General features: G+C 44.3%; 1 protein-coding gene across 1 annotated transcript in view; it reads right to left on the bottom strand.

The window, feature by feature from the left end:
- Positions 1-27319, bottom strand: part of CDC42BPG (CDC42 binding protein kinase gamma) — a 261194-nt gene that overhangs the window by 117625 nt on the left and 116250 nt on the right. The window contains exons 4-9 of the mRNA XM_082270319.1: positions 24099-24194; positions 19372-19520; positions 16907-17000; positions 14616-14816; positions 6059-6307; positions 5419-5498 (exon numbers count right to left, since the gene is read on the bottom strand). Coding sequence (XP_082126445.1) covers positions 5419-5498; positions 6059-6307; positions 14616-14816; positions 16907-17000; positions 19372-19520; positions 24099-24194 — 869 coding nt within the window. The remainder of the gene's footprint in view (positions 1-5418; positions 5499-6058; positions 6308-14615; positions 14817-16906; positions 17001-19371; positions 19521-24098; positions 24195-27319) is intronic.

Here is a 27319-nt window from a genome sequence, read left to right as displayed (position 1 = left end):
ACAGGGAACGGGGGCTCCCGACCCTTAATAGAATAAGCCTGTACCACCGTCTGTCTGATCCATTTGGAAATGGTCGCGGCAGATGCAGGCAACCCCTTTTTGGGTCCATCCGGGATCACAAAAAGTGAATCAGTCTTGCGAAACGAGTCTGTCGTTTTTAAGTATACCCTGATCGCCCGGACCACATCCAAGGAGTGTAAAGCAAACTCCCGAGGATGACTGGGCTTAGGACACAGGGAAGGTAATACAATTTCTTCATTCAGATGAAATTCTGAAACCACTTTTGGTAGGAAGGATGGATTCGGACGAAGAACCACCTTATCTCTATGAACCACCAGATATGGGGAACGACAAGATAAAGCGGCCAGTTCTGACACCCTGCGTGCAGAAGTGATAGCCACCAAGAAGGCCACCTTCTGGGACAACGTAGGTAGGAGGAATCTCCCTAATATCTTCAAAGGGAGGTTTCTGAAGAACCGACAATACTAAATTAAGATCCCAGGGTGGTAACGGCGCACGCACTGGCGGAGCCAGATGTCGCACCCCCTGGATGAAATTCCGCACCAAGGAATGAGTAGCCAAAGGCTTCTGAAAGAAGATAGCTAATGCTGAGACCTGACCCTTGATAGTACTCAAGGCCAGTTTCTGCTCAACCCCTTGTTGCAGAAAAGCTAATATTCGACTAACCGAATAAGACCGTGGACGGAACCCCAGAGATTCACACCATGCAATGTAGGACTTCCATGTACGATGATAAATCTTTCTGGAAGTCGCTTTCCTTGCTTCAACTAGAGTAGGAATAACTGAAGCTGACAATCCCTTGTCCTTCAGCACCTGGGTCTCAATAGCCAGGCCGTTAAAGCCAGCGATCGTAAAGCAGGATGGAAGATCGGTCCCTGAGACAGTAGGTCCTCCCTGAGAGGAAGTCTCCACGGGACGTCCGCCACCAGTCTGACCACGTCGGCGTACCAAGCTCGACGAGGCCAGTCCGGAGCTACCAGAATTACTGGAATTCCTTCCTCCTCTATCCTGCGAAGAAGTCTTGGCAGTAACGCGAGAGGAGGGAAGGCATACATTAGCTGGTATTGCCCCCACGGGGCGATCAGTGCGTCTGCGGTCTCTGCTAGAGGATCACGGGAGCGAGCCACGAATCTCTGTACTTTCCTGTTGAATCGTGATGCCAACAGATCCACATCCGGGGTGCCCCACCGTAGGCACAACTGGTGGAAAATGTCTGGATGGAGGGACCATTCCCCCTGATCCAGAGTCTGACGGCTGAGATAATCTGCCTGCCAATTCTCCACCCCCGGAATGAACACCGCAGAGATCGCTGGAACAAATCGTTCCGCCCAGCGAAGAATGCAAGCCACTTCTTTGGCCGCTCGGACACTCTTGGTGCCCCCCTGGTGATTGACATAAGCCACGGCCGTGGCATTGTCCGACTGGATCCGAACCGGGCTGCCCTGGAGCTGCTCGGTCCAGTGAATCAGACAAAGTCTGCTCGCTCTCAGTTCCAATACATTTATCGGCAACCTGGATTCTTCCGGGGACCAAAGTCCCTGGACAGATAACTGACCGAGAATTCCTCCCCATCCGGATAGACTGGCATCCGTGGTCACTATCGTCCAATATATTGGCAGAAATGACTTTCCCTGGCTGAGCATCGGAGACCGAAGCCACCAGACCAGAGACTCTCTGGTCTGTTTGCTCAATCGGATCTGATTGTCCAGGGATTCCGGATTCCGATTCCATCTGAGAAGAATCTCTTGCTGAAGAATTCGGGTATGGGACTGGGCAAATGGGACTGCTTCGAAGGAAGCCACCATCAACCCCAGAACCCTCATGCAAGTCCGAAGGGAAGACCAGCTGTTGGATAGTAACAACTGGACTGCTGATTGAATCTTTCGGAGTTTCCCTACCGGAAGGAAAACTCTTGTCCTGACTGTGTCTAGAATTAGACCCAGATATTCGAGCCTCTGGGTGGGAACCAGAAATGACTTTTGCTGGTTCACCAGCCACCCGAATTCCTGTAAAGAAATCATAGTAATTTCTATGTTTTGTAGCAAGGTCTGAGGAGACTGAATGAAGCAGAAGATAGTCTAGGTAACCAAGAATCGATATGCCTCTTTGGCGCAGTAGTGCCAACATTGGGGCCAACACCTTCGTGAAGACCCGAGGAGCCGTGGCGAGACCGAAAGGTAACGCCACAAACTGATAGTGGTTCTCTTCTACGGAAAAGCGTAGAAACCGCTGATGTCCTGCGAAAATGGGAATGTGAAGATATGCGTCCTTGATGTCTATGGACGCTAGGACATCCCCTGGATGCAGGAAGGCTGCTACTGTGCGAATGGACTCCATTCTGAATTTTCTTATGTTGACAAAAGAATTGAATGCCCTTAAGTCCAGAATTGGACGCACCTTGCCCTCTTTCCTGGGTATTGTAAATAGGTTTGAATAAAACCCCTGAAAACGTTCTGTCCGAGGAACGTGGACTACCACTCCTTGTTGTAGTAAATCCGTGACTGCTCTCCGCAGATCTTCTAAACGATCCGGGGATAGTCAAATATTGGAAGGGAAGAATCGCGCCGGTGGGAGAGATCGAAACTCGATCTTGTACCCTGACCTTATGACTTCGCAAACCCACTTGTCCGGGATTCTGGAAAGCCATGGATCCGGGAACCGGCGAAGACGTCCCCCCACCCCAGTTATGGGTGGGGGCGCACCTTCAGGCTTTGGATGGTTTATCTTCAGGTCTGGAGGGGGCGGGCTTTTGCTTGCCCGACCAACGACCCCTGAAGCCTCCTGAAGGAGCTTTGGCGGACTTAATTTTTTCACCTGCGGGACGAAAAAACCTCTTGTGAGCAGAAAAAGAAGGCCCTCGTCTTTGACGAGTTCCTTTACCTTTAAAATTTTGCGGTAAAAAGGTGCTCTTTCCACCCGTGAGATCCTTAATGATCTCATCTAAGTTGGCTCCAAATAGACGCTCTCCTAAAAAGGGGATATTAGCCAATGCTTTCTTGGAACCTTGGTCGGCTAACCAACCTTTTAGCCACAGTGTACGCCTGAGAACCACTGCTGAGACTGATGCTCGCGCCAATAATGGAGTGGCGTCTAACGCCACATCACACACAAACTGTAACCCCTGTATCATTTGTTCCAACAAATCTGATACCGCCTGAGGGACCTCTTCTAAGTCCCGGCGTAACCACTTGGTCCATTCAGTTACAGCCTGCGAAACCAGACCAATAGCTATTATAGGTCTGAAAGCTGATCCAATCAAGGAAAACATGGTGCGAGACATAGCTTCTATCTTGCGATCCACTGGATCTTTAAAAGACGGAGCGTCTTCTAGAGGAATAACCGTGGCTTTATTCAATCTAGCAATTGGTGAATCCACCACAGGTGGTTCTGTCCATTTCTTAATGAGGGTTTCCTCAAACGGATAACGCCTGTTAATGCGTTTAGAAATAGTAAAAGTGCGTTTTGGCAGACGCCATTCTTCTTCGATTGGATTGCCAAAACATTTGGGCAATGGAAAAACCTTCGCCACTTTGATGCGTTTTTTAGTCCCAAAAGGGATTTCAGTTTCAGCTATTTCCGACGGAATACCCTGTAATCTTAAGGTTTCTTGAACAGATACAATGAGTGCGTTTACCAACGCTTCCTCTCTGGCTATGGCTGATGCCGAAACATCCTCCTCACTGTCTGAAGAGACAGTACCCGAGACACCAATCCCAGATGAAATACCTGCAACTGCAGAAATAGGCTCAGAGTCTGAATCCGAGGTTTCAGATAATAAGGGGTTAGGCGGGGGTCGCTTTCTTGCGCCCTGTCCCTGACAAGCCACTTCCACCCGGGACACAAAAGTTTCCATAATAGCTGACAATGATTCAATCGTCAGTGGGGTGCTGGAGGATCCTGCAGACCCCTCGAGGGGATCCGGAGGAGATACATGAGTGGCAGGGTCCATGTTAATTCAGGACACCTTTGCCAGAAAAAACAAAAAAACTTTTTTTTTTTTTTTTTTTGTGTCTCCCCCTAGCGCAATAGCGCCCCTCAGAGTACCTGCTTCTCGATCTCCACAGAGAGAGAGAGAGGGACCCCCAAGGCTCACCAACCGATGCAGTGAAGTTTCCAACCAACTGCAGTCAGCGTCTGTCTTTTACAGACTGGAAGGAGCTGTTGCTTTTTCCCGGGTAGAAGGACGTGGCTCCGCCCCCTGTGTACGCCTTCCGGCGTTCCCAGCTCTCCACGAGGTAGCTGGGCTCATGAAACATGGCCGCCCCCATACAAGAGACATAAGACTCCAAAAACATGGCGGCCGGCGTGACCTGAGGACATACATGCACTTGGTCTACGGCAAAATGGCGGCGGACCGCCAAAATCGTTTTCCCAGCACATCCACCTGCATCTCTGCTAAGTGGCGATATATGGATCTACAGGAGATACACTACAAATAAAGTAGGATTATACCTCCTATGTCTGCTGTAATGTTACAGTCTGCTGGGTAGAGTGTTAGCTCTCAAACCAAGTCCACTTCCCACAAACACATACTGTATTTACAAGGGGGACTTTTTAGTGTCAGATATATACTGACCATGTATGGAGGGGCCCATAATTCATACTGCCTCATAACGAGGAAAGAAAAAAGGGAACGTTTACTCACCATACCAAACCGACAGGCACCCTCTCTTCACAATACCCTCTCCACCGGGGTGGGGGGTTGTGGACCACTCCAGACGCCTCGACTCTCTGGTTCCTGGCGTCCAAGCGAGACTTTTAACTCGCAAGGTCAGTCCCTCCACTGGGACTCCGTCGCGGCCGACCCAGCGCGGAGCTCTGGTCTGCACGCGCTCGTAGGCAGAAACCGGGGTGACCACTGGATCTCAACATCTAGCCCGTCGCCCGGCCCCGCATACTTACTTGAATGTGTCGCGGCCGACAAAGCGCAATGCAATGGTCTGCGCGCGCTCGTAGGCCGGCTGGGGTGACCACAAGTGTCGCCCAGTCCGGCGTTTTTGCTTGAAGATCTCACAGGAAAAAAAAAAACACTGGAGAAAAACTACCTAAAAAATGTTTTCTAAAGAAAAAAATCTTGCCAGGACCAAAAGATCCCAGCAAGGAACTTAGGTCCTTACTCCTGACTAGACAGAAAAAAACTGATTCCCTGTAGCAGAGAGAGGGAGGATATACCCTCAGGGACTGCCCCTAAGGTGGAGCCAGAACTTTTGTCTTTCTGCCTAGTCCTACTCCTGCGGAGACAACATAACCCAGCTCTTGAGAATCAAGAAGACTACGTCTGTCAATGAGCGATAGAGAAAAACAGACTATGTGGAGAAAGTAATGGCAGACCCATATTTCTCTTAAAAAATTAATTACCTTTAGTGATTAGTCATATATTCAGTCTTATATACTTACCAGTTGGATGTAAATGTGAATCCCACAAAAGGCAGAAGATGAGGCGAAAACCCATTAAGGTTATTTGGAGGTAATGTTTCCTGGAGAAATGTAAAGTCATATCTAATTGGTAAAATGCTACAGTTGTTTATATATTTTTATTTGCAGCACAATATAAATGCATTGGAGTAGAGATAGCTATATAATCCAGTAATAAAAAAACTATATTAAAATAAAATCGCACAAATGTCACATGGCTGTAAAAACAACATGTTGAATGCAAAAACACCCCCCCCCCCTTCTTCAATTTATTTTTTTTAAACATAAAATAGGGTTAAAACCACTGCCATGCATGGCTCATTGGGGAAATGTCTTCTCTATTCTTGTCTATAAAACTAGACAACAAAAAAAACCAAACACAAACTATCCCTAACCCCTTATAAATCTAAAAAAAAAAAAAAAAAAAAGAAGTTTTGCCCTTCAATACATTTTAGGGAAAATCAGTTACATGCATTTCTATTCTGCAATAATGCTCTCTATATATGCTATGCCATCTGGAATATCGTATAGACATGGCACACTTAACATGAGCTTAATTTTTTTTTTTTAGCTAGAAGCTAGCATAGAAATTGAACATTTAAAACAGGAAATCATCACCAACCGAACTTTTCAAAGAATCATCATCCACATCAAAGTTGGAGGTGTCTGCTGGGTTGTCAACCTCAGGGATGTAGGGTGGAACAGCAGTGTGTATATTATCCCAATCTAATCCGCTAAAGAATGGGTGTTTCTTAAAATCACTGACACCTCCTCTTCCAAGGCGTTTCTCTTGCCGGCATACAAGTCGCTTGATAAGATCCTTTGCATGCTCAGATACATCAGTAATGTCAGACGGAAACTGCAGATGTTCCTGCACCAGACATTAATAGTTACACAATCAGACTGCATCAAAATGAAGGCATTATATAATAGACTTTAACAAAAAGTTAAAAAAAAAAAAACACAACACAAAAACCTCTTTTGCTTCTGCATTTTCTCAGGGCCCAGTGGACACAAGGAATGCACTCTTAATGCCCGTACACACGATAAGAAAATCTGAAGGGAAATTACGTCCGACGACCGATCTGCCGATTTTCGGATTGTTAGTATGGTGTTTGACAGCCGACTCAGACTTTTCGGCTGACAAAATCCTGATATGCAGGCTATAAAATTTTTGTTGTCCGTAATACAACGTACAATTTTCGTCTCATTAGTACAGATTGACGGAAAAAAATCTTCCGAGCAAGACTAGGCATGCTCAGAGACGAAAGAACACATACAAAGCAATCCAACACATGACATCACTTCTGAAGTAGAATTCTGTCGTAAGGGAAAATTGGTATGAAATAACCTCTTCACTTTTCACATGAGACTAGCATGCCACAAAAAACAGACGATCTTTCGATAAGAGGAGAAGCGTTTTAACCTACGCGGGGGGGGTTCTTTACTGTTAGGGCTACAAGATTGTGGAATTCTCTACCACAAGAGGTAGGTTCTGCGGGAAGTATGGCTACTTTCAAAAAAGACTCTTAGACGTACATCTCAAGGATCAGAACATTAAGGGGTATGAGAGATTACGGCCACGCGCGCCTACACGGGTTGAACTGGATGGACTATTTGTCTTTATTCAACCTCAAGTACTATGTAACTATGTAACAATTCAATATGCTCGCTCAAGGACAAGTATGTTTAAAGAAACGACATTATATTATTGACATGATGCCTCCCTTACCTGGGGGTGGAGGAAGGTAGGCAGAGCATTAACTCCACACTTATTAGCATTGGCGGCCGTCGGGCCAGTTGTATTAAGTGTGGTCGGCAGCCTGCGGTCTGTCCAAATGTCCTCACCAGCCGGTATTATCATACCGGCAGGTAGCAGTGTGACTGCTTTATGGGGGTGCCAGACTGATTTTCCTCCTGGACCCTGCCCTCTACCCCAATTCGCTCCATAGGACTGGCACTATACTAAAAGTGTAGTGCAAGCCGGCGGGCACCCTTTTCATGCGAGAGCCAGGAGGAGGCTGTTTTTTGTCGTGTCGTGTGGGGTGCAGCTTTTTTGCTGCCCCCCTGCAAAGTGCTGCCCTAGGCCTGGGCCTTGTTGGCCTAGGCCAAGATACAGCACTGCAAGTTATAGACACCTCCAGGGATATCAAGCCTATTACACACCTTTATGTCATCAGCAAAAATAAATACCTTGCCCAACACCCCTTTATTATATCACTTACAAAAAGATTAATTACAGGACCTTGTGGTACACCACTAGTGACTGCTGTCTGTTCTGCGTGAACCCCATTCACAACCATACTCTGATATCTATCATTTAGCCAGCTGCCAAATCCGCGGAACCACCCAAGGGTTACGTTTTAGCTTGTACAACTTTGTATTAGATCATTATGTGGAACTGTATCAAATGCCTTGCTGAGAATCAAGATATGCTATGTCCACAGCACCACCCTGGTCAAAAACATTGGTAATCTACCTAAAAAATTGAATCAGATTAGTCTGACATGATCTGCTTTCAGTAAAGCTGCTTTGGGTCAAGCAAGTTGTGTATTTTTAAGTGATCAATGATCCTACTTTTCAGGAGTGATTCCATTAACTTGACTACAACTGATGTTAAAGTCTAGTTTTTTTTTCTATTAAAAAAAAAAATGTTACACTTCCCTCCGCTGTGCAATGGTTTTGCACAGGGCTTGCTATGGGGGCAACTGAGCCAAGCTGCAGCTCAGTATCTTTTCAGACACGGAGCTGCTGTTCGCCCCCCCCCCCCCCCTCTCGATTGTCTGAGTCTGATTGACAGCAGCAGGAGCCAATGGCGCAGCTGCTGTTTCTCAGCCAATCAGAAGAGAGAGAGACCCGGATGGTTGAGGCATTTGTGGACATCACTGGATAGAGATGAGGCTCAGATAAGTAATAGGGGGGCTGCTGCACATAGACTTTTTATCCTAATGCACTAAGATAAATAAAACCTGACTTTAAAATCCCTGTCCTGTAATTGCCAGCTTCCAATCTTGCTACCCTTCTTGTGGATAGGTACAATATTAGCTGTCTGCCAGTCATAGGGAACTTTGCCTGCTAGAAGAAATGGATTAAAAAGATCAGTTAATGGTCTTATAACTATATCTCCAAGTTCTCTTAGAACTCTGGGATGAATACCTTAAGGGCCCATTGTTTTATTAATCTTTACCAAGCCCATTCCTCTGCTACCTCAGGTTACTGAGGTACAGTCTGTAATTTACAGACTTTCTTTACATTCTGTATGCTGCGCAAAAGCAAAGATGGCATGGCACAATATGGAATAACTGGGATAGGATACAGACTGCAGAAGAGTTTTAGTTTACCAATATGCATCACTTAGTCATTTACAGGCTGAGCAGTTCAAATAGGTCTGCATTTTCTCTTGAGAAAGGAGAGGGCTTTTCCCTAGTCATCCTCCAGGACAGTCACATGAGAGAGATAGGCTCCACCTCCTGCAGGAAACACAAGCACACAAGTTTAAAACAAGCCGGTGTTCCGTGAAAAATCCATACCCGTGAGAAAACCATACCCTCATCACTTCCGGTTCCGCTACGGAGGGTATGGATTTCTCACGGTAGTTAAACTTGCGGCGCTTACATTAAAACAGCTCCTCTGAAACGTAAATCATCTCCGATCTTCGCCCTGTCACTGCCCTCATCTCCGGTAATAAATATAAAAGCGGATCACGGAGCCACGATCGCCGTCACAATTACATCACATACACCCGCCGCCGCTTTTATATTTATTACCGGAGATGAGGGCAGTGACAGGGCGAAGAGCGGAGATGATTTACGTTTCAGATGAGCTGTTTTAATGTAAGCGCCGCAAGTTTTACATTAGACACAGTGCCGTGAGAATTTCATGCCCACCGAGCATGCGCACTTGTCTAATTCTTTAATGTTCAATCACGTATCCGGGGCTCTGAGCATGCGCACTGCTGCGCTGCTCAACTGTTTCAGCCCGGAAGTGACGAGGGTATGGTTTCTCCACGGGGTATGGTTTTTTAACGTTACACTGCCCTAGGCTGCCCCCTCAGTTCTTGTGTTTCCTGCGTCCTGCAAACACCGGCACAAGAGGGGATAATTCCCCAGTTTGTTATATTTTGGCCTGGAAACAGGTCTTTCTACCCACGGCAGGTGTCCCTGGGTACCCCCTGCGGTACAGCTGACGAGGCAGTCAGTCACAGGCTGGGGTGAAGAGGGAAAGAGAAGTGGGGGGGGGGGGGAGAGAACAGACCACCCACCCCCAGCATTTCTGAACTAAAAACCCCACTGAAGAGGTAAGTGCTTGTGGGGAAGAAAAAGGAAACCTTACCTCTTACCTCCCATCCCTGCTTTAGGTTAAGGAGGAATGGGAGAAGACAGAGCCAGGAGAACTCACTATGGCACCAGGGGTAGCCCGTAGTCTGACCGCCCTCCAAAGCCTCCGGGCAGGCTCACGCAGGAGCAGATGGGTGGGTTCCGCTCTCGCTTCCCCCACAACACGCTGCTGCACCGCTCTGCAAACACTTCCAACGGCGGCGGAAGTGTCGCACCGGAAGTGAGATCATCAAGATGGCGCCACCACAGGAAGTGGCGGTCGGCCATCTTAAACAGGGGCAAAGCATGGCAAAATCAAAGGGGATGCCCTTACTTCGGAGCAGAAGCAAAGGGGCGGGCCCCAAAGGCTACCTGGCGCAAAATTTTAATACAAGAGACCTCAGACAACAGCAGCAGCGCGGTTTCCACTTCAGACCTTGAAGTGACCCCCCTCCAGGACGGTCTTATGGCGGAGGACCGGACAAAACTGCCAGAGGCTGCGGAACTTAACCCCAGCTCTCATACGGTAAGGAGGCAGGGGGGATGGATGGGATGTCCGGCAGACGGACTACCCCCATTCTTTATATGCAAAAAGTTGCAGGGGGATTGACAGGGAAGAAGTATCCAAGGGTGGTGACTAAATCTCTCTCTCTCTCCCCCCCCCCCCCCAACCTTTCTCTGTTTTGTCGCACTCACTATCCTCTTTCTCTCTCTCGGCTACCCTGGGCCCTGTGATTCCTTTTCACAGCCTAAAAGCCAGGAAATGGCTGAAGCCACGGAAAAACCAAAAAAGAGGAAATACTGTCGCACATGCAGTGTAAAGATGGCACCTCAAAGTGACAAATTGTTATGCGAAAGATGCATTAAAAAGATAATAGATGAAGAAAGCAAACCATTAGCGAAGGGTTTCATGGACTTCAAAAAAGGAAATGACGTCTACGCTACAGACTTTACAATTAACCATCATCAACAACATGAAGGGACAGGACAGAGCAACCACTTCATCCCAGGGAAAAACCTCTAAAGCAAAGGGAAAACCCAGGAAACCACCACCCCAACCACAACCAAACTCCTCAGACTCAGCCTCTGACTCTGAGGAGGAAGGTGAACTGCTGTTCAAAGACAGCTCAGACTCAGATGACGACGTAGACATAACAGAACCTCAAAAGATCTCCAAACACCTCTTTCCGGCTGAAGAGACAGAGGAACTGCTTAAAGCAATTTACATAATGGAAGAAATTCAAGAAACGGCATCTACAGATTCCATCAGAGACAAATTATACAGGGGACTGCAAGAGGAAAAGCGCAAAACATTCCCTATCCACCAAGCCATCAAAAATATCATAGATAAGGAATGGAAAAACCCAGAAAATGTCCTGTTCCCAAATACGGCTTCTTCCAGCAAGACAATGACGCCAGTCAGGTCGTGGGAGGCAGACTGCGTCATTTCCTTCCGCAGTGGAAAACATTCTGCTCAAACAACTTAATTCTTCAGACAATAGCTCAAGGTTACAAAATAGAGTTTGGTTCAAAACCGCCAAACAGATTCAGGACTACGAAGGTACAAGCCGGATCAGACCACAAAAAGATCATGAAATCCGCAATCAGGGAGCTACTAAGGGAGGAAGTAATAACGGAAATAAAACCATCCCTCTTCTCCCAGGGACATTACTCACACATCTTCCTGAGAGTAAAACCCTCCGGCAAACCCCGATTGATTCTGAACCTAAAGAACTTGAACAAATCGATAACTTACAGAAAATTCAAAATGGAAACGATTTTTTCAATCCGAACGATCCTCCCAAAGGCAGCGTTTTTAGTAACACTCGACTTGAAAGATGCCTACCTACACGTACCGATACACCCCAACCACCAAAAATTCCTGAGATTTGCCATCCAGGAGGGGTCAAGGACGCAACACTTTCAGTATCAAGCCCTCCCCTTCGGCATCTCTTCAGCCCTGCGCAGATTTACGAAAATTATAGCGGAGGCAATACAGGAACTCAGGTTAAGAAGGGTCCAGATAATCCATTATCTAGACGACTTCCTAATCTATGGAGCCTCCCAAGAAGAGGCCATGGCTGGTCAACAAGAGTCCGAACTATTCCTCACCCACAGAGGTTGGAAAATCAATTTAAAAAAATCAATCAGGATCCCGTCACAGGAAATCCTATTTTTGGGCTACATCATCAACTCAACAAAGCAAAAGATCCTCCTACCAGAGGAAAAAATAACAAAGTTGAGCAACAGAGAAAGCCAGCTGAAGACAGCAAAACAGGGGACCAGGAGAGCGGTCATGTCTCTCTTAGGACTCATGTCCGCAGCAATACCAGCGGTACAGTGGAGCCAACTACACATGAGGGCACTACAACACCACTTATTAGGTGGGTGGAACAAGGACCCAAAATCACTGGAAGAGACCATTTCAATCCCGGGAACAGTCAGGGAAACCCTGACCTGGTGGATGCACAAGACCACTCTCAGGGAAGGCAAACCCTGGTTACCACAGACGCAAGTCCGGGTCACCACGGATGCAAGTGCGTCCGGATGGGGTGCGCACATCGGACAGCAGGTCAGGCAAGGGACATGGGACCCCACTCTGACAAGAGCATCCTCCAACCTAAGGGAACTAACAGCTGTAGGGAGAGCTCTACTAGCGTTCCAAGAAACGGTAACGGGAAAACATGTGCAGATACTGTCAGACAACGCGACGACAGTAGCATACATCAATCGACAGGGAGGTACAAGATCAAAGACCCTTATGAGGGCAGCACATGCGCTCCTCTCCTGGGCACATTCAATCCCCATCAGCGATACACATAAAAGGTTCGCTCAATATACTAGTGGACACACTGAGCAGAAAACAGCTAGACCCAACAGAATGGCAACTGAACGACCAAATCTTTGCCAGGAAATGGGGAGTCCCGGAGGTGGATCTCTTTGCCTCGGCGAACAACAAGAAGGTGGAGAGATACTTCTCTCTGAAGAGGGAAAAAGACTCTCTAGGGATAGACTCCCTAGGGTTCTCATGGCCATTCAGGCTGGGGTACGCTTTCCCACCCATACAATTACTCCCCAGGACAATCAGGAAGGTTCGGACAGAAAAAGCAAGAGTGATTCTCATAGCACCGCTCTAGCCAAAAAGATCCTGGTTCTCGGCCCTGAGGAAAATGACAGAGGCAGAACCCTGGACCCTGCCACTACAGAACGACCTCCTTCACCAGTCAGGAGCCTATCATCCTCAACTTCAAACCCTAAAATTGACAGCGTGGATGTTGAACGGGGCATTCTACGGAGAAAAGGCCTCACTGCAAGAGTGCTAGAAACCCTTCTAAAAAGCAGAAAAACCCGTTACACAGAAATTATACAGGAAAATCTGGAATAGGTACTCCGCAAACATGCGCCAGAAAAACAGAGACCTACAAAACATAGCAACAGTTCTGGAATTTCTACTGGACGGAGCAGAAGCAGGGTTGACAGTAAGCACCCTCAAGGTACACACTGCTGCACTGTCTGTCTTCCTGGATACCCAGCTTAGTGCGAACCCGCTGATTACACAGTTTTTCAAATCTATAGCGAGATCACGCCCAATCGAGACCATGAACGTGGCACCATGGGACCTCTCCTTGGTACTCAAAGCTTTGACTCAAACACCTTTTGAACCAATCTCGGAAGCCTCTGTAAAAAACCTGACGCTCAAGACGGCTTTTTTGATAGCCATTACTTCAGCCAGAAGGGTCAGTGAACTCCAAGCACTCTCAATAAAAGAGCCCTTCCTCGCCGTCTTTGCAGACAAAATTATACTCAGAACTGACTCACTGTTTCTTCCTAAAATCTCGTCAGAGTTTCACAGATCTCAGGAAATCATCTTGCCATCCTTTTGCCAGAATTCGGCTAACCAAGGGGAGGCAATGTTCGCAACCCTGGACGTTAGAAGGTGTACCCTAACCTATTTGGAAACCACCAAACAATTCAGAAAAGCCCCAAATCTATTCGTACTGTTCGGAGGGATACATAAAGGAAAACCAGCGTCCAAGAACTCCATTTCCAGATGGATAAAAAACGCAATAAAAATGGCTTACGACAATCAAAAACAAGCCGTACCAACACACATGAAGGCACACTCTACACGCTCCATAGCCACGTCTTGGGCAGAGAGAGCTGGACCTCCATTCAGCAAATCTGTCGAGCAGCCATCTGGTCCAGTGATTCCACTTTTGCAAAACATTACAGGATCGACTTGGTCTCCGCCCAAGATCTAACCTTTGGTCGAAAGGTCCTGCAGGCGGTAGTCCCACCCTAGGTATAAATCTTTGGGGTCTCATGTGACTGTCCTGGAGGATGACTAGGGAAAGCTAGAGTTATTACCTGATAACTCCTTTTCCAGGAATCCTCCAGGACAGTAGACCCCCACCCTCATTGATGTAAGATACTAAGTCTGTATGTCAGCACACTCGTGTTTGAAAACAAGGCAATCTTTGTATAACTGAGAGGGCAGCCTAGGGCGGCCTGTTTTAAACTTGTGTGCTTGTGTTTCCTGAAGGAGGTGGAGCCTCTCTCTCTCATGTGACCGTCCTGGAGGATTCCTGGAAAAGGAGTTATCAGGTAATAACTCTAGCTTTTTTAAGACAGCGGAACAAATGTAAAAACTGAAATAGATTTTCAATGTTTTACTATGAACCAAGACGTACCACAAATTAAAGTAAATTAATTCATACCAAAATCGTAAGACAAAAACACACTCACTTTTACTATCTCAAGTGACAAAAGAATATTTTGTGAAGACGAGGACTTAGAACATATATGACTAAATAGAGATTTGATAAATCAATCTATAGGATTAAAAAAGAAAAATGTATTTACCTCATGATTCATTATTTTTCCATACGTCTCTACAAGAGACTCTGCATAGAAAGGAGTCTCCCCAAAGAGAAGTTCATACATAGAGACTCCTAGAGACCACCAGTCACATTCTGTTCCATACTTCCCCTTGCCATCCTCCATAGCTTGTAAGATTTCTGGTGAAATATAGTCAGGTGTGCCAACAGCCACTGACGATTCAACCTATAAAAAGAAAAAAAAAGACAAAACAAAAGTTAAAAAACAAACTCTAGAAGTCCAAGACAACTCAAAGGCGTTTGTGACCACTACATCAAATTTAGGAGAAATCCAAAACATCCTATGTCCTCAGACAGCACACTAAAAAGGCTCTCTTCCTTTATAGCAGAGATGTCAAACTGGTGGCCCTCCAGCTGTTGTTGAACTACAAGTCCCATAAGGCATTGCAAGGCCGACCGTTACAAGCATCACTCCCACAAGCAGAGGGATGATGGGAGCTGAAGTTCAGCAACAGGCGGAGGGCCGCCAGTTTGGCACCCCTGCTTTATAGCATACTTTAGCCCACAATGGAGATGTAAGACGTTGAGCCAACTGCAGAACATGTGTGGAAAATTTACAGCTGCAGCAGTTTAACATGTACTATAAAACAAAAGTGCACACATTAAACCTCAGGAAAATTGGGTCACCTATAACTAATGTTATGATGAGTGTATGACAATAGTTGACATACAAGGGGTAAAATCAAGTTTTTACTCCAAAGCCCAGCTACTGGTGTGTAAGACGTTTAATTACAATGGCAGTGCCTCATAGGCCTAATTTCTGCTGAATCAGATGAAATATGAGCCATGGGTGGTCCTGGAGCCGGGTGAAAACTTGTCGAGCAAATAGTGACTACATTCAATCACATGCAGTCACTGTTCCAATATTCAAATAGTTCATGTGATGAGGTTATTTAAATACAGCCCCCAGCAGTGATTTGGCATGGATTGAGGAATCTATTTGAATTCTCCCACTCTCTGCTCAAACTCCGTGTCCTACAACCTAGTGCTCGTGAGCCCAGGACATCACAGACGCACCCATAGGGACATGTCATCACGGCAACCTGGGATCTTAGTGCTCCTGAACAGAATGGCAATCAAAGATCAAGGACCTCACGTGGTGATGAGAAGGACGTCACTGTTCTGACCAAAAGACTAAAGTATTTAAAGTATGATCAATGGCATTTAAATATATGCATATGTGCACAAAGTATTAACCTTTAAGATAGATACAATGTAAAATCAAGCACCGAAACAGAAAGAAAGAATTTATAGCTTCCAAAAAAATAGGTCACTCATTTACAAAAACAGGGCCACTGGGACAATACCTTGCACCAAGAGTACAAGTACTTTTCAGTGCAGTGGAGAAAGGGAAAACTTCTTGTTAGGTTTCTATTGCGGTCTGCATTCCTATTTGGTGGATTCCCCTGGTTTCTTTTCCTGGTGACAAGGTCTCCTAGCACTATTTAAAGCTAGAAAAAGTTTTGGCTAGAGTTACAATTGAACTACGAGTATAAACACATATACAACTTTAAGGTTCAAGAGGTCCCTTGCAGACATCCCATTAGAAGAAACCGTTGCGGCAGAGCTTACATGCTGACATCATGCCGCTGCATGCTTTTGGTTTGCAGCAGCCAGTTATGCAAGTTATACAGTCGTATTAGGACCTTTTACTGGGGTTTTTAATGGAAGAAGTTTTAATAAACATGGTTACACTAAGTATTTCTGGAGCTTTTTATATGAAAGCTTGGTGCGGTATCGCTGTTCGAGTTGCAGAGGGTTCCAGGCATAGAGCATTCCTGGATACAGACCCCATATTGGAGCGGATATTTAGGAGGTTACTTAGGAGATCATGCTAAATGGACTACATATATTGTAGCAGGTCCATATGCTGGTGGATTTATATTTAATCAAGATTTAATGATGGAGGATTGAACGTTTCTGGTACTATATAAATGGAATTTACACACAGACTTTATCACTTTATTTTATTCTTGATTGCACAATTTCATGATCACATTACATTTAGGTTTGTGATAATATATGGTTTTGAAGTTTGTTATAATTTATGCACACTGATGCAGCAAACATTTGATTTACAACAGATTATGCAGGATATGTCTCTATCTGCCCACATTTTGCTTGCAGCCCTTTCACACCAATGCACAGATTTATTTTGTTATTTCTATACATACACCTTACCAAGGAGATCTTGAGTCAAATGGACATATTCTCAAGCAAAGAATAACTTTGGGACAATACAAAATACATTATTACCATGCCATCTGGTCTCATCTTCAGACAAGATCCAAAGTCGGCAAGTCTGATGTGGCCTTTCATGTCAATGAGAACGTTATCTGGTTTTATATCTCTGTGTAGAAGAAACAAAATGGCAAACTCCTATTACTCCACATACAATTACTTGCAATGTTGTTTATAAAGACATAAGTGAAGTCTCCTGAACACCACATCAAAATGCCAAGGTGAAAATTCCATTTAATTGTAAGTTTCATTGCTAAAAGGATTTCAAACTGAACAAAAGAAAAAAAGAAAAAACACGCTTGGATGTTTATTATGTCCTCCTGCTTAATATATTAAACACATTTACAGTGGAATAGTAAATTCAGTGCAGATAAGTAAATTATGAAAAAATCTCTGGTGTCCAGACACACTGTAGGTGAGCACCCAGCTTTCAGATATAGATGTGCAGATATACAGCCCTGGCCAAAAGTTTTGAGAATGACACAAAATATTAATTTTCCCAATGTCTGCTGCCTCAGTTTTTATGATAGCATTTTGCATATACTCCAGGATATTATGAAGTGTTATCAGATGAATTGAAATTTCCCTCTTTTCCATGAAAATTAACTTCATGCCAAAAAAACATTTCCACTGCATTTCAGCCCTACCACAAAAAGGACCAGCTGACAGGTCAGTGATTCTCTCGTTAACAAAGGTGTCAGTGTTGACGAGGACAAGGCTTGAAATCACTCTAATGCGGATTAAGGCTGGGTTCACACTTACGCAAATTGGATGCAGGTTTCCCCACATCCAATTTGCAAGACAGGAGAGTGTGATCGGCTCTCAAAGAAGCTGGTTCACACATCTGAGGCAGCAGCGGAGCACACTGCACAAGGGTTCTGTGCGTCTTTGGCTCCATTTCGGTGACCCCTGAATTGGTGAACAGGGACGCACCGGACCCCCTGCGGCAAGCCACTCTGCAAATAGTGTGAACCCAATCTGAGTTAGAACAGACTGGAAGCTTTAAAAGGGAGTGCGGTGCTTGAAATAATTGTTCTTCCTCTGTTAACTAGAGGTGCGCCGAATGAAAATTTTGGGTGTCGAAACCGAAAATGCAGGATGCACTTGGCCGAAAACCAAAAATGACAGTTTAAAAAATATTTATATTTTTACATATAGATGTATTATAGTCAACTTTTTTATTATCAGCAATTTAAATAAATATACATTTGTCAGCCATTATTCTAGTGCAAGAAAAGCTCAAGAAAAATGTATCCCTTTAAATTCTATGTATGTCTTCACACTGGTGCATTGGGCTTCCGTTGTGGTGTTAAAATCCTGCTTGCTGCATTTTTGGTCAGTTGACAAAATGCACAAAAAAAAAAAAATGCACCTGCCCATTGAAATGCACTGAAAAATGCAGCAAGAACACATTAATGCACCCGTGTTACATTTTTAAAGCGTTTTTTGAGTCACGTGACCTATGAAAAATGCAAGGGGGTGCCTTACCCACAGTGTGCAGGGTTCCTGGGGTGCCTTGCCCCCAGCGTGCAGGGTTCCCGGGGTGCCTTACATGCAGAGTGTAGGGGCTGTGCCATGTACAGAGTTTAGCGGTGCGTTATTCACAATGTGCAACCCCAATTACCCCCAAAAGCTTCCTTGCATCTCTCTCCTACCTGGCCCAGCTATAGTAACTCTCTGTGTAGGCTGCTCTGCCTCACCTTTCAGGGAGATCGTTCTCCCTCTCAGATTCTAGAGATCTGTCCCCATTGTGCCCTGCGTGCAGGGATTGGTTTGTTCCGGAAGCTGCTGAGAGCAAAGCTGTCACCTCTATACACAGACAGCTTTTGTTTTTACAAGTGACAGCGGGAAGCAGAAGCTAAGGGTGAGAACCAGAGGTGGCAGAGAGAGAAGAGTTCTGCAACATTTCGGCTGAAAAATTGGTTACGAGGGCCACATGACAAAGGCCTGGCGGGCCAGATTCTGCCAATGGGCCTTATATTTGACATATGCCCCCTAAGGGATCTGGCAGAGTTTCTCAGTGGTTTTAGAAAACATTACCTAGTTTATAAAAAGGTATACCTATGCTTTCTCTTAGATCCTGTATTTACTTGATTCCAGACTGAAACATTTGTGTCCAATTGTGACTTTCTACTATTTCTAGCAGTGGGTTTTTAAAATCAACATTGGTTCCGCTGTTTAGTTGGCTTTTCTCATACAGAATTGCTTCAGGTACAATAAGTATTACTGTATAAACCGTTTTTCATTAGCCTAGTGCCTTTTGGAGTGCTGCACAACATCATGCAGTTATAGTTTTGCAATATGAAATCTGAATTAAAGGGTGTTTTAAAAAAAAATCTGAACACACATTTAACAAGACACTGATGCAAATTCACAGGCGTGAAAAAGGACCTTTAGGTCTTCAGGCTTCTGCTCAACTTACAGAAATCATGGCTGTACTAGATTTCTGCATTCTATAACTTTTTCAAAAATTAGCTTACCTGTGTACATAGTTCAATTTATGTATGGAATCTATGGCTAACACCATCTCTGCCAAGTAAAAACGAGCCATGTCTTCTGGGAGACGGTCCTCAAACTTGCTAAGCAGAGTCAACAGATCTCCTCCAACGTAGTAATCCATCACTAGGTACTTTTAAAAAAATATATTGCATTCAGATCTTTAGAGCACAAATCTAAAGTAAGGATTGCATATACAGTGCATCTGGAAAGTATTCACAGCGCTTTACTTTTTCACATTTTGTCACGTTACAGCTAAATTCCAAAATGGATTAAGTTAATTATTTTCCTCAAAATTCTACAAATACCCCATAATGACAACGTGAAAGAAATGGGATTCATCGACGGACACAGCGCTCAATAAATCATAACTACTGGGTTATATTGCCTCCTCCCTAGAGTAGGACTAGACCGAACAAAAAATACCTGGCTACGTCCATGGGCCATCCTCAGCTGGTATATAACCCCCCTCTCTGCTCTAGGTAATCAGTTTAGTAGCAGGCAGTATTAGAAGTGTTAGAGCTCCATAGAGGAGTGGATGCTGTGTCCATCAAACTTGACTTAACAAAAATCCTATTTTCTCTTTCGTTCGACGGACACTGCGCTCCATAAATCATAACTAGTAGGACGGCCAAAAGCAATGCCAATAGGAAAACAAGGGGTGGGGAAAAAAATAACCCAAGGCTAACTATAAGAGCCCTTAACCGGGTCATAGGAGCCCCGTCTGAAAAATAAAGGTTTTAAGAAAAAAAAAAAAAAACACACCCCTCAAGAGGGAACAGCACCTCTTAAACAGCAGCCTGCAAAAACTTTGTGGCCAAAAGAAGCATCCGCAGATGCCAAAGTATCTACCTTATAGAATTTTGTAAAGGTATGCATGGACAACCAAGTGGCCACCTTGCAAACTTGCTTTGATGAAGCCTGACGGCGTAAGGCCCAAGAAGCACTCAGCGCTCGAGTAGAATGCGCCGCGACAGGGAAAGGTGAAACCTGACCTTAAATGGAATTGGCCTGAGTCACCATCTGTCTGATCCATCTGGAGATGGAGATGGTAGCCAAAGGAGCGGCCAGCCCTTTTCTTGGTCCGTCCATAACCACAAAAAGCGAGTCTGACCTCCGAAAAGACTCAGTAGCTGCCAGATACACCCAAATCACACGAACCACATACAAGGTATGCAAGGCAAATACCTTGGGATGAGCCGGCTTGGGACACAAGGAAGGCAAAACAATGTCCACATTCAAATGGAAGTCCAAGACAACTTTGGGCAGGAATGATGGACAGAGATGAAGAACCACGTTATCCCTATGGATCACTAAATAGGGACTGCGACAGGAAAATGCCGCCAATTCCAATATTCTGCAGGCCGAGATAATAGCCACCAAGAATGTCACCTTCTGGGATAACGTAGGCAAGGGAATCTCCCGAATATTCTCAAATGGAGGTCCTGGAGAATTGAAAGTACTAAATTTAAATCCCATGAAAGCAAAAAAGAGACCGTCCTGGTGGAGCCACATATCGAACCCCCTGAATGAAAGTATTAACTAAAGAGGGCGTGGCTAGGGGTCACTGAAAGAAGATTGCCAGGGCAGACATCTGGCCCTTGATGGTACTCAAGGCCAATATCTGATCAATGTCCTATTGAAGAACGGTTAAGATCTGAGCCACAGAAAAGGTTCGAGGATGAGCGCCAATTGACTCATACCAAGAAAAGTATGCTTTACAAGTATGATGGTATATCTTGCTGGAAGACAACTTCCTCACCTTCATCCTAGTAGGAATCCCTGATCCAGACAGGCCTATCCCTCAGTACCTGGCTTTCAATAGCCAAGTCATTAAAACCAGCGACTGTAAAGCAGGATGGTAGATCAGCCCTTGGGACAACTGGTCTTCTCTGAGAGGAAGTCCCCAAGCAACATTTACAGCCACCTGTATGACTGGAAGATCCTCACTCTTGAACTGAGGAAGAAACCTTAGCCGGGGATGATACTGGCCTTACCGTGGCCCTTGGACACCCAACTTCGTCATCCTCCTGTGGAGCCGAACCTGCTAAAGGAGCTGCATGTAAGACTGTGAAAACGGAACTGTCTTGATGGTGGATAACACAAGACTCAGAACATGTAAGCAAAATGGGAGAGAGAACTCAGCAGCTGGTGAATCACGGCCTGTGGTTCCAGAAATTTGTCCAGAGAAAGGACCGTGAGGCTATGTCGCAGCCAACCTAGCACGTAGCTTCGGTCTGCACGCGCTCAGTGGGGGGACCACTGGATCTAGATTATCCAGCCCGTCGCCCAGCCTGGCAGTTGATTGGAGATATCTCAAGAGAAAACAAAAAAGATGGGAAGGAGGAAGGAGAAAATTGCTAGGACCAGAGATCCCAGCCGGGAGCCTAGGTCCTTACTCCTGACTAGACAGATTAAAACCGATTACCTAGAACAGAGAGAGGGATTACATACCAAGCTGAGGATGGCTCATGCGAGTAGCCAGATGTTTTGTTCTGCCTAGTCCTACTCCTTGGGGAAGCAATATAACCCACTAGTTATGATTTATGGAGTGCTGTGTCCTTCGATGAAAGAAAGCGAGATAGAGCTCTTTCCCACAATGGTCAGATTTTTTTTATCACTGCCATCCCCCCAATTAAAAGAGGATAATGGTCACTATAGGCAACACTACTTCCCATTTTAATTTCATATATGCATGTATCACTTTATGCAGCCAGATGCAGGAAAGTCTACTTTCTTGCCTATAAAGTTTAAATCCTGTCACTAGCACTATTTATATCTAAATGCAAGCTAACTGAACACATAACAGACACTAACAGTGATATTACTGAAAAGACAATTCTTCAAAGCGGAAATATTAAATGCTATCATCTGGTGCATCTGAAGTAACTATTGATATTGCAAAAGGTTAGTATCAGAATTCTTTCATCAAGTAAGCCTATGCTAGCTTAATACCTGCAAATTCACATATACGGTGTTCTGTATAGACACCACATTGCTCCTTACCCAACTGCATTGCCCTATTTGCTGTGCTCCAGAAATCATCCAAACTCTTGGCTATGATGTATGTGTGTACACTTCCTCCTAGGTCTGTGCCTGAATAACAAATGGCTAGGCCAAAAGCCAGGGACCCAAACACAACCAGAAACCAGGCGCCCTTACCCTTCTGCAAATAAGTTTCAGGAGAATCAGTTCTAGTATTTTAGGTGACCAAAACATCAAATGTAGAGAGAGAGCCAGCACTGTTAAGGTGGGATCAAGTACAGGATTCTCACTATACACCATCAGTTGCCAATTCGTTTGCATTTTAATCATCAATACAGGTTTTTTTTTTTTTTTTTTTTTTTTAGCACAGGATATGGCAGCAGAATACAGAGTTTTGCTGAACAACTCTGTGATTGCACTTTAACCACCTGCCACCAAATTTGTTTTAGAGCCGACTGTCGGCTCTCTTAACAACCAATGCGGTCAAGCAGCTGCTCTATTATTATAAACAGGGTGAGGGGACATTGAACCCCCCACCGCCTTCCTCGCTTGCCCGGGCTCTCCCGTCCCATCGGGAGACCCGAGCAACCTGCCGGAACATCAGCCGATGGAATTGGCTTTGATCGGGTCTCAGCTGTAGTAACACGAAAGCAATGTCATCATTTACGGATTACTGGAGTCCTAAATGCACCCGATTCAAAAAATTGAAAGTATTCAAAAAAGCCGATCTTGGCGTTTTGAATGCTTTCAAGTGAAATATAGACCCCAGATCCCTCCAAAAGAATACCTGTCACAAGGGATGTGTACATACATTGTGGCAGCAATAAAAGTGATCAAAATTTTTTTTAAAAGCAACAGCGTAAAAATAAAATAAAAAAATAGTATAACACTTGCCTCCTTCCTCCCCCCCCCCCCCCAGCGTGCAAAGGTGAATGCGTGCGTTGGTCCTGAACACACACACACAAACGGCGATCATTCCACACGTGAGGTATCTCTGCAAACCTCCATTAACACTAGCACTAGACCTCCTCTGTACATCTAAAGTGGTAACCTGTAACTAGACCTCCTCTGTACATCTAAAGTGGTAACCTGTAACTAGACCTCCTCTGTACATCTAAAGTGGTAACCTGTAACTATATCCTCCTTACTACATCTAAAGTGGTAACCTGTAACTAGACCTCCTCTGTACATCTAAAGTGGTAACCTGTAAAGGCTTTTAAAGCTTCACCTATGAATAGTAATATCTAAGTCATTTGTTGACGTTATGCGGGTGTGCACAATTTTAAAGCATGACATGTTTTGTATCGATTTACTCGTCACAACATCTTTCATATTTTACAAAAAAATTGGGTAATGCATTGTGTTTTTCTGGATTCAAATTAAAAAATGTAAAAAAAAAAAAGAAAAAGAAAAAAAAAGGATTTTTTCATTCATTGTTGCCTCCCCCCCCCCCCCCCCCAAAAAAAAAACTGTTTGAAAAGCCAGTGCACAAATACCGTGTAACATAAAAAAAATTTGCACAACCCACCAATTTCTCTAGATCCTCTGCTTTTAAAAAAATGAATATGTTTTGAGGTTCTAAGTAATTTTCTAACAAAAAAAAAAAAAAATCAATTTTCACATGTAAACAGCCTGGTCTTCAACTGGTTAAAATATGAAGGAAAAGTGTTGATTCTGGGACAAACCACATGATTCATCAACCAAAAAAAAAACAAAGCAATCTTACCAAGTAGCTATCATCATGAAATGCATAGTGTAGGCTTGGAATCCACTGTGTGTCTCCTTTCACCAAAACATCCCTTTCTTCACGAAAACAAGCAGTCTGCAAAACAGAACATCATTTTTTAAAATTGTATAGAATTTAAACTAAATAATTACATTCTTGGAATGTGAAGGGGGAAGTTGTGATGACCTTTTATTATCTAATCATCTTCTCCCTTCCATTATCCTCCCCAATGGTTAGCAAGCAGTATTATTTCACTGATTTCGTTGGTCTGTACCCTATCAGATATGTTTTATTGAAACACAAATTGTTATTGGTGAAGCCACTGTTGTACATGTCCAATGAAGAACACAAAAAATTTACTTTTTTTTGCAATGTAAAAGGTTTCGTTTCATGCAAATTTAACCACTTCAGCTATGGAAGGTTCATCCCCCCCCCCCACCCACCCTTCATGACCAGGCCATTTTTTTGCAATATGACACTGCGTTACTTTAACTGACAATTGCGTGGTCATTCGATGCTGTACCCAAAATAAATGGATATCCTTTTTTCACACAAATCAAGCTTTTTTTGGTGGTATTTGATCACCTCTGCGGTTTTTATTTTTTTTGTGCTGTAAACAAAAATAGACTGACAGTTTTGAAAAAAAAAAAAAATACAGTATCTCACAAAAGTGAGTACACCCCTCACATTTTTGGGTATATAATCACTTTTGTTGCCAGAGGTTTAGACATTAATGGCTGTGTGTTGAGTTATTTTGAGGGGACAGCAAATTTACACTGTTATACAAGCTGTACACTCACTAATTTACATTGCAGCAGAGTGTAATTTCTTCAGCGTTGTCACATGAACAAATATAATAAAATATTTACAAAAATGTGAGGGGTGCACTTACTCATACTGTGAGTGTGTATATATATATATATATATATATATATATATATATATATATATATATATATATATATATATATATATATATATATATATATATATACACACATATATATACACACACACACACACACACATATACACACATACATATTATATATATATATATATACACACACACACACACATACAACACACACATTCTTTACTTTCTGCTATAAAACATATCCAATAACATTTAAAAAGAAAAAAATAATCTAATTCTTCATTATTTCAGGCCAATATGTATTCTGCTTCATATTTTTGGTAAAAAAAAAAAAAAAAAAATCCCAAAAAGCATTATATATATATATATATATATATATATATATATATATATATATATATATATATATATATATATATATTAGTTTGTGCAAAAGTTCTAGCGTCTACAAACTAGGAGATATTTTTATGGAATTTTTATTTTACTAGTAATGGCAGCAGTCAGTGACTTCTAGTGGGACTGCTACATTGCGTCGGACATATTGGACACCAAGTAAATGGATTTTTGTAAGAACTTACCGTAAAATCCTTTTCTCTTAAGCTCATTGACAGACGCAGTCCTCTTTGATTAATATCAAATTGGGTTATACTGCCCTCTACAGGAGTAGGACACTAGGCAGAAGAAAACGTTCTGGCCACACCTTAGGGGCAGTCCCAGAGGGTATATCCTCTCTCTCTCTGCTACAGGATGTCAGTTATGTCACAAAGCAGTGTCAGAGAATTTAACCCAACCCAACTCAAAAATAGAGGGGCGGGTACTGCGTCTGTCAATGAGCTTAAGAGAAAAGGATTTTACGGTAAGTTCTTACAAAAATCCATTTTTCTCTGTCGCTCATTGACAGACGCAGTCCTCTTTGATTATCAAATTGGGACGTCCCAAAGCAGTGCCACAAATGAGGGGTGGGATTAACGGAAATCAAAATCCAATCCAGAAGGCCCAACCGGTGCCAACTAGAAGTCTTAAAGGCTCATCAGACAAAAGGATGAGACTCAACTGAAAACCCAACAGAAAAATACCCTTGAGGTAGAACACCAGTCTCCTCAAATAGCGGCCTGCAGAACCTTGCGGCCAAAAGAGGCATCCGCCGATGCCATCACATCAACTTTATAAAATTTTGCAAATGTATGCACTGACGACCATGTAGACGCCTTGCAAACCTGAAGCACTGACGCCTGATGGCGAAAGGCCCATGAAGCACTAAGCGCCCGAGTGGAGTGCGCCTTAACAGGGAACGGAGGCTCCCGACCCTTAATAGAATAAGCCTGTACCACCGTCTGTCTGATCCATTTGGAGATAGTCGCGGCAGATGCAGGCAACCCCTTCTTAGGGCCATCCGTGATCACAAAAAGTGAATCCGTCTTACGAAATGAATCCGTAGTATTCAAGTATACCCTGATCGCCCGAACCACATCCAAGGAATGCAATGCGAATTCCCGAGGATGAGTGGGCTTAGGACACAGGGAAGGCAATACAATGTCCTCATTCAAATTAAACTCTGAAACCACCTTAGGAAGGAAGGATGGATTCGGACGAAGAACAACCTTATCCCTATGAACCACCAGATATGGGGAACGACAGGATAATGCGGCCAGTTCTGACACCCTGCGTGCAGAAGTGATAGCCACCAAGAAGGCCACCTTCTGAGATAAAGTAAGCAAGGGAATCTCCCTGATATTTTCAAAGGGAGGTTTCTGAAGAACCGACAGCACCAAATTAAGATCCCAGGGCGGCAAGGGTGCGCGCACCGGCGGAGCCAGGTGCAGCACTCCCTGGATGAAACTCCGCATCAAGGAATGATTAGCCAGAGGCTTCTGAAAGAAGATTGCCAACACTGAAACCTGACCCTTGATGGTGCTCAAGGACAGTTTCTACTCAACCCCCTTTTGCAGAAAGGCCAATATTCGGGCCACCGAGTAAGAACGTGGAGGGAACCCAAGGGATTCACACCACGTGATATAAGACTTCCATGTGCGATGATAGACTTTTCTGGAAGTCGCTTTCCTTGCTTTAATTAGAGTAGGAATAACTGAAGCTGACAACCCTTTGTCCTTCAGCACCTGGGTCTCAATAGCCAGGCCGTTAAAGCCAGCGATCGTAAAGCAGGATGGAAGATCGGTCCCTGCGACAGCAGATCCTCCCTGAGAGGAAGTCGCCAAGGAACGTCTGCGACCAGCCTGATCAGGTCGGCGTACCAGGCCTGACTAGGCCAGTCCAGAGCTACCAGGATAACTGGGATTCCCTCCACCTCTATCCTGCGAAGAAGTTTCGGCAGCAACTTAAGAGG

Source organism: Pelophylax lessonae (assembly GCF_965119305.1).
Source record: "Pelophylax lessonae genome assembly, chromosome: 10".
NCBI lineage: Eukaryota > Metazoa > Chordata > Amphibia > Anura > Ranidae > Pelophylax > Pelophylax lessonae.
The sequence above is the reverse complement of the archived record's forward strand: the minus strand, read 5'-3'. Positions and strand labels throughout refer to the sequence as shown.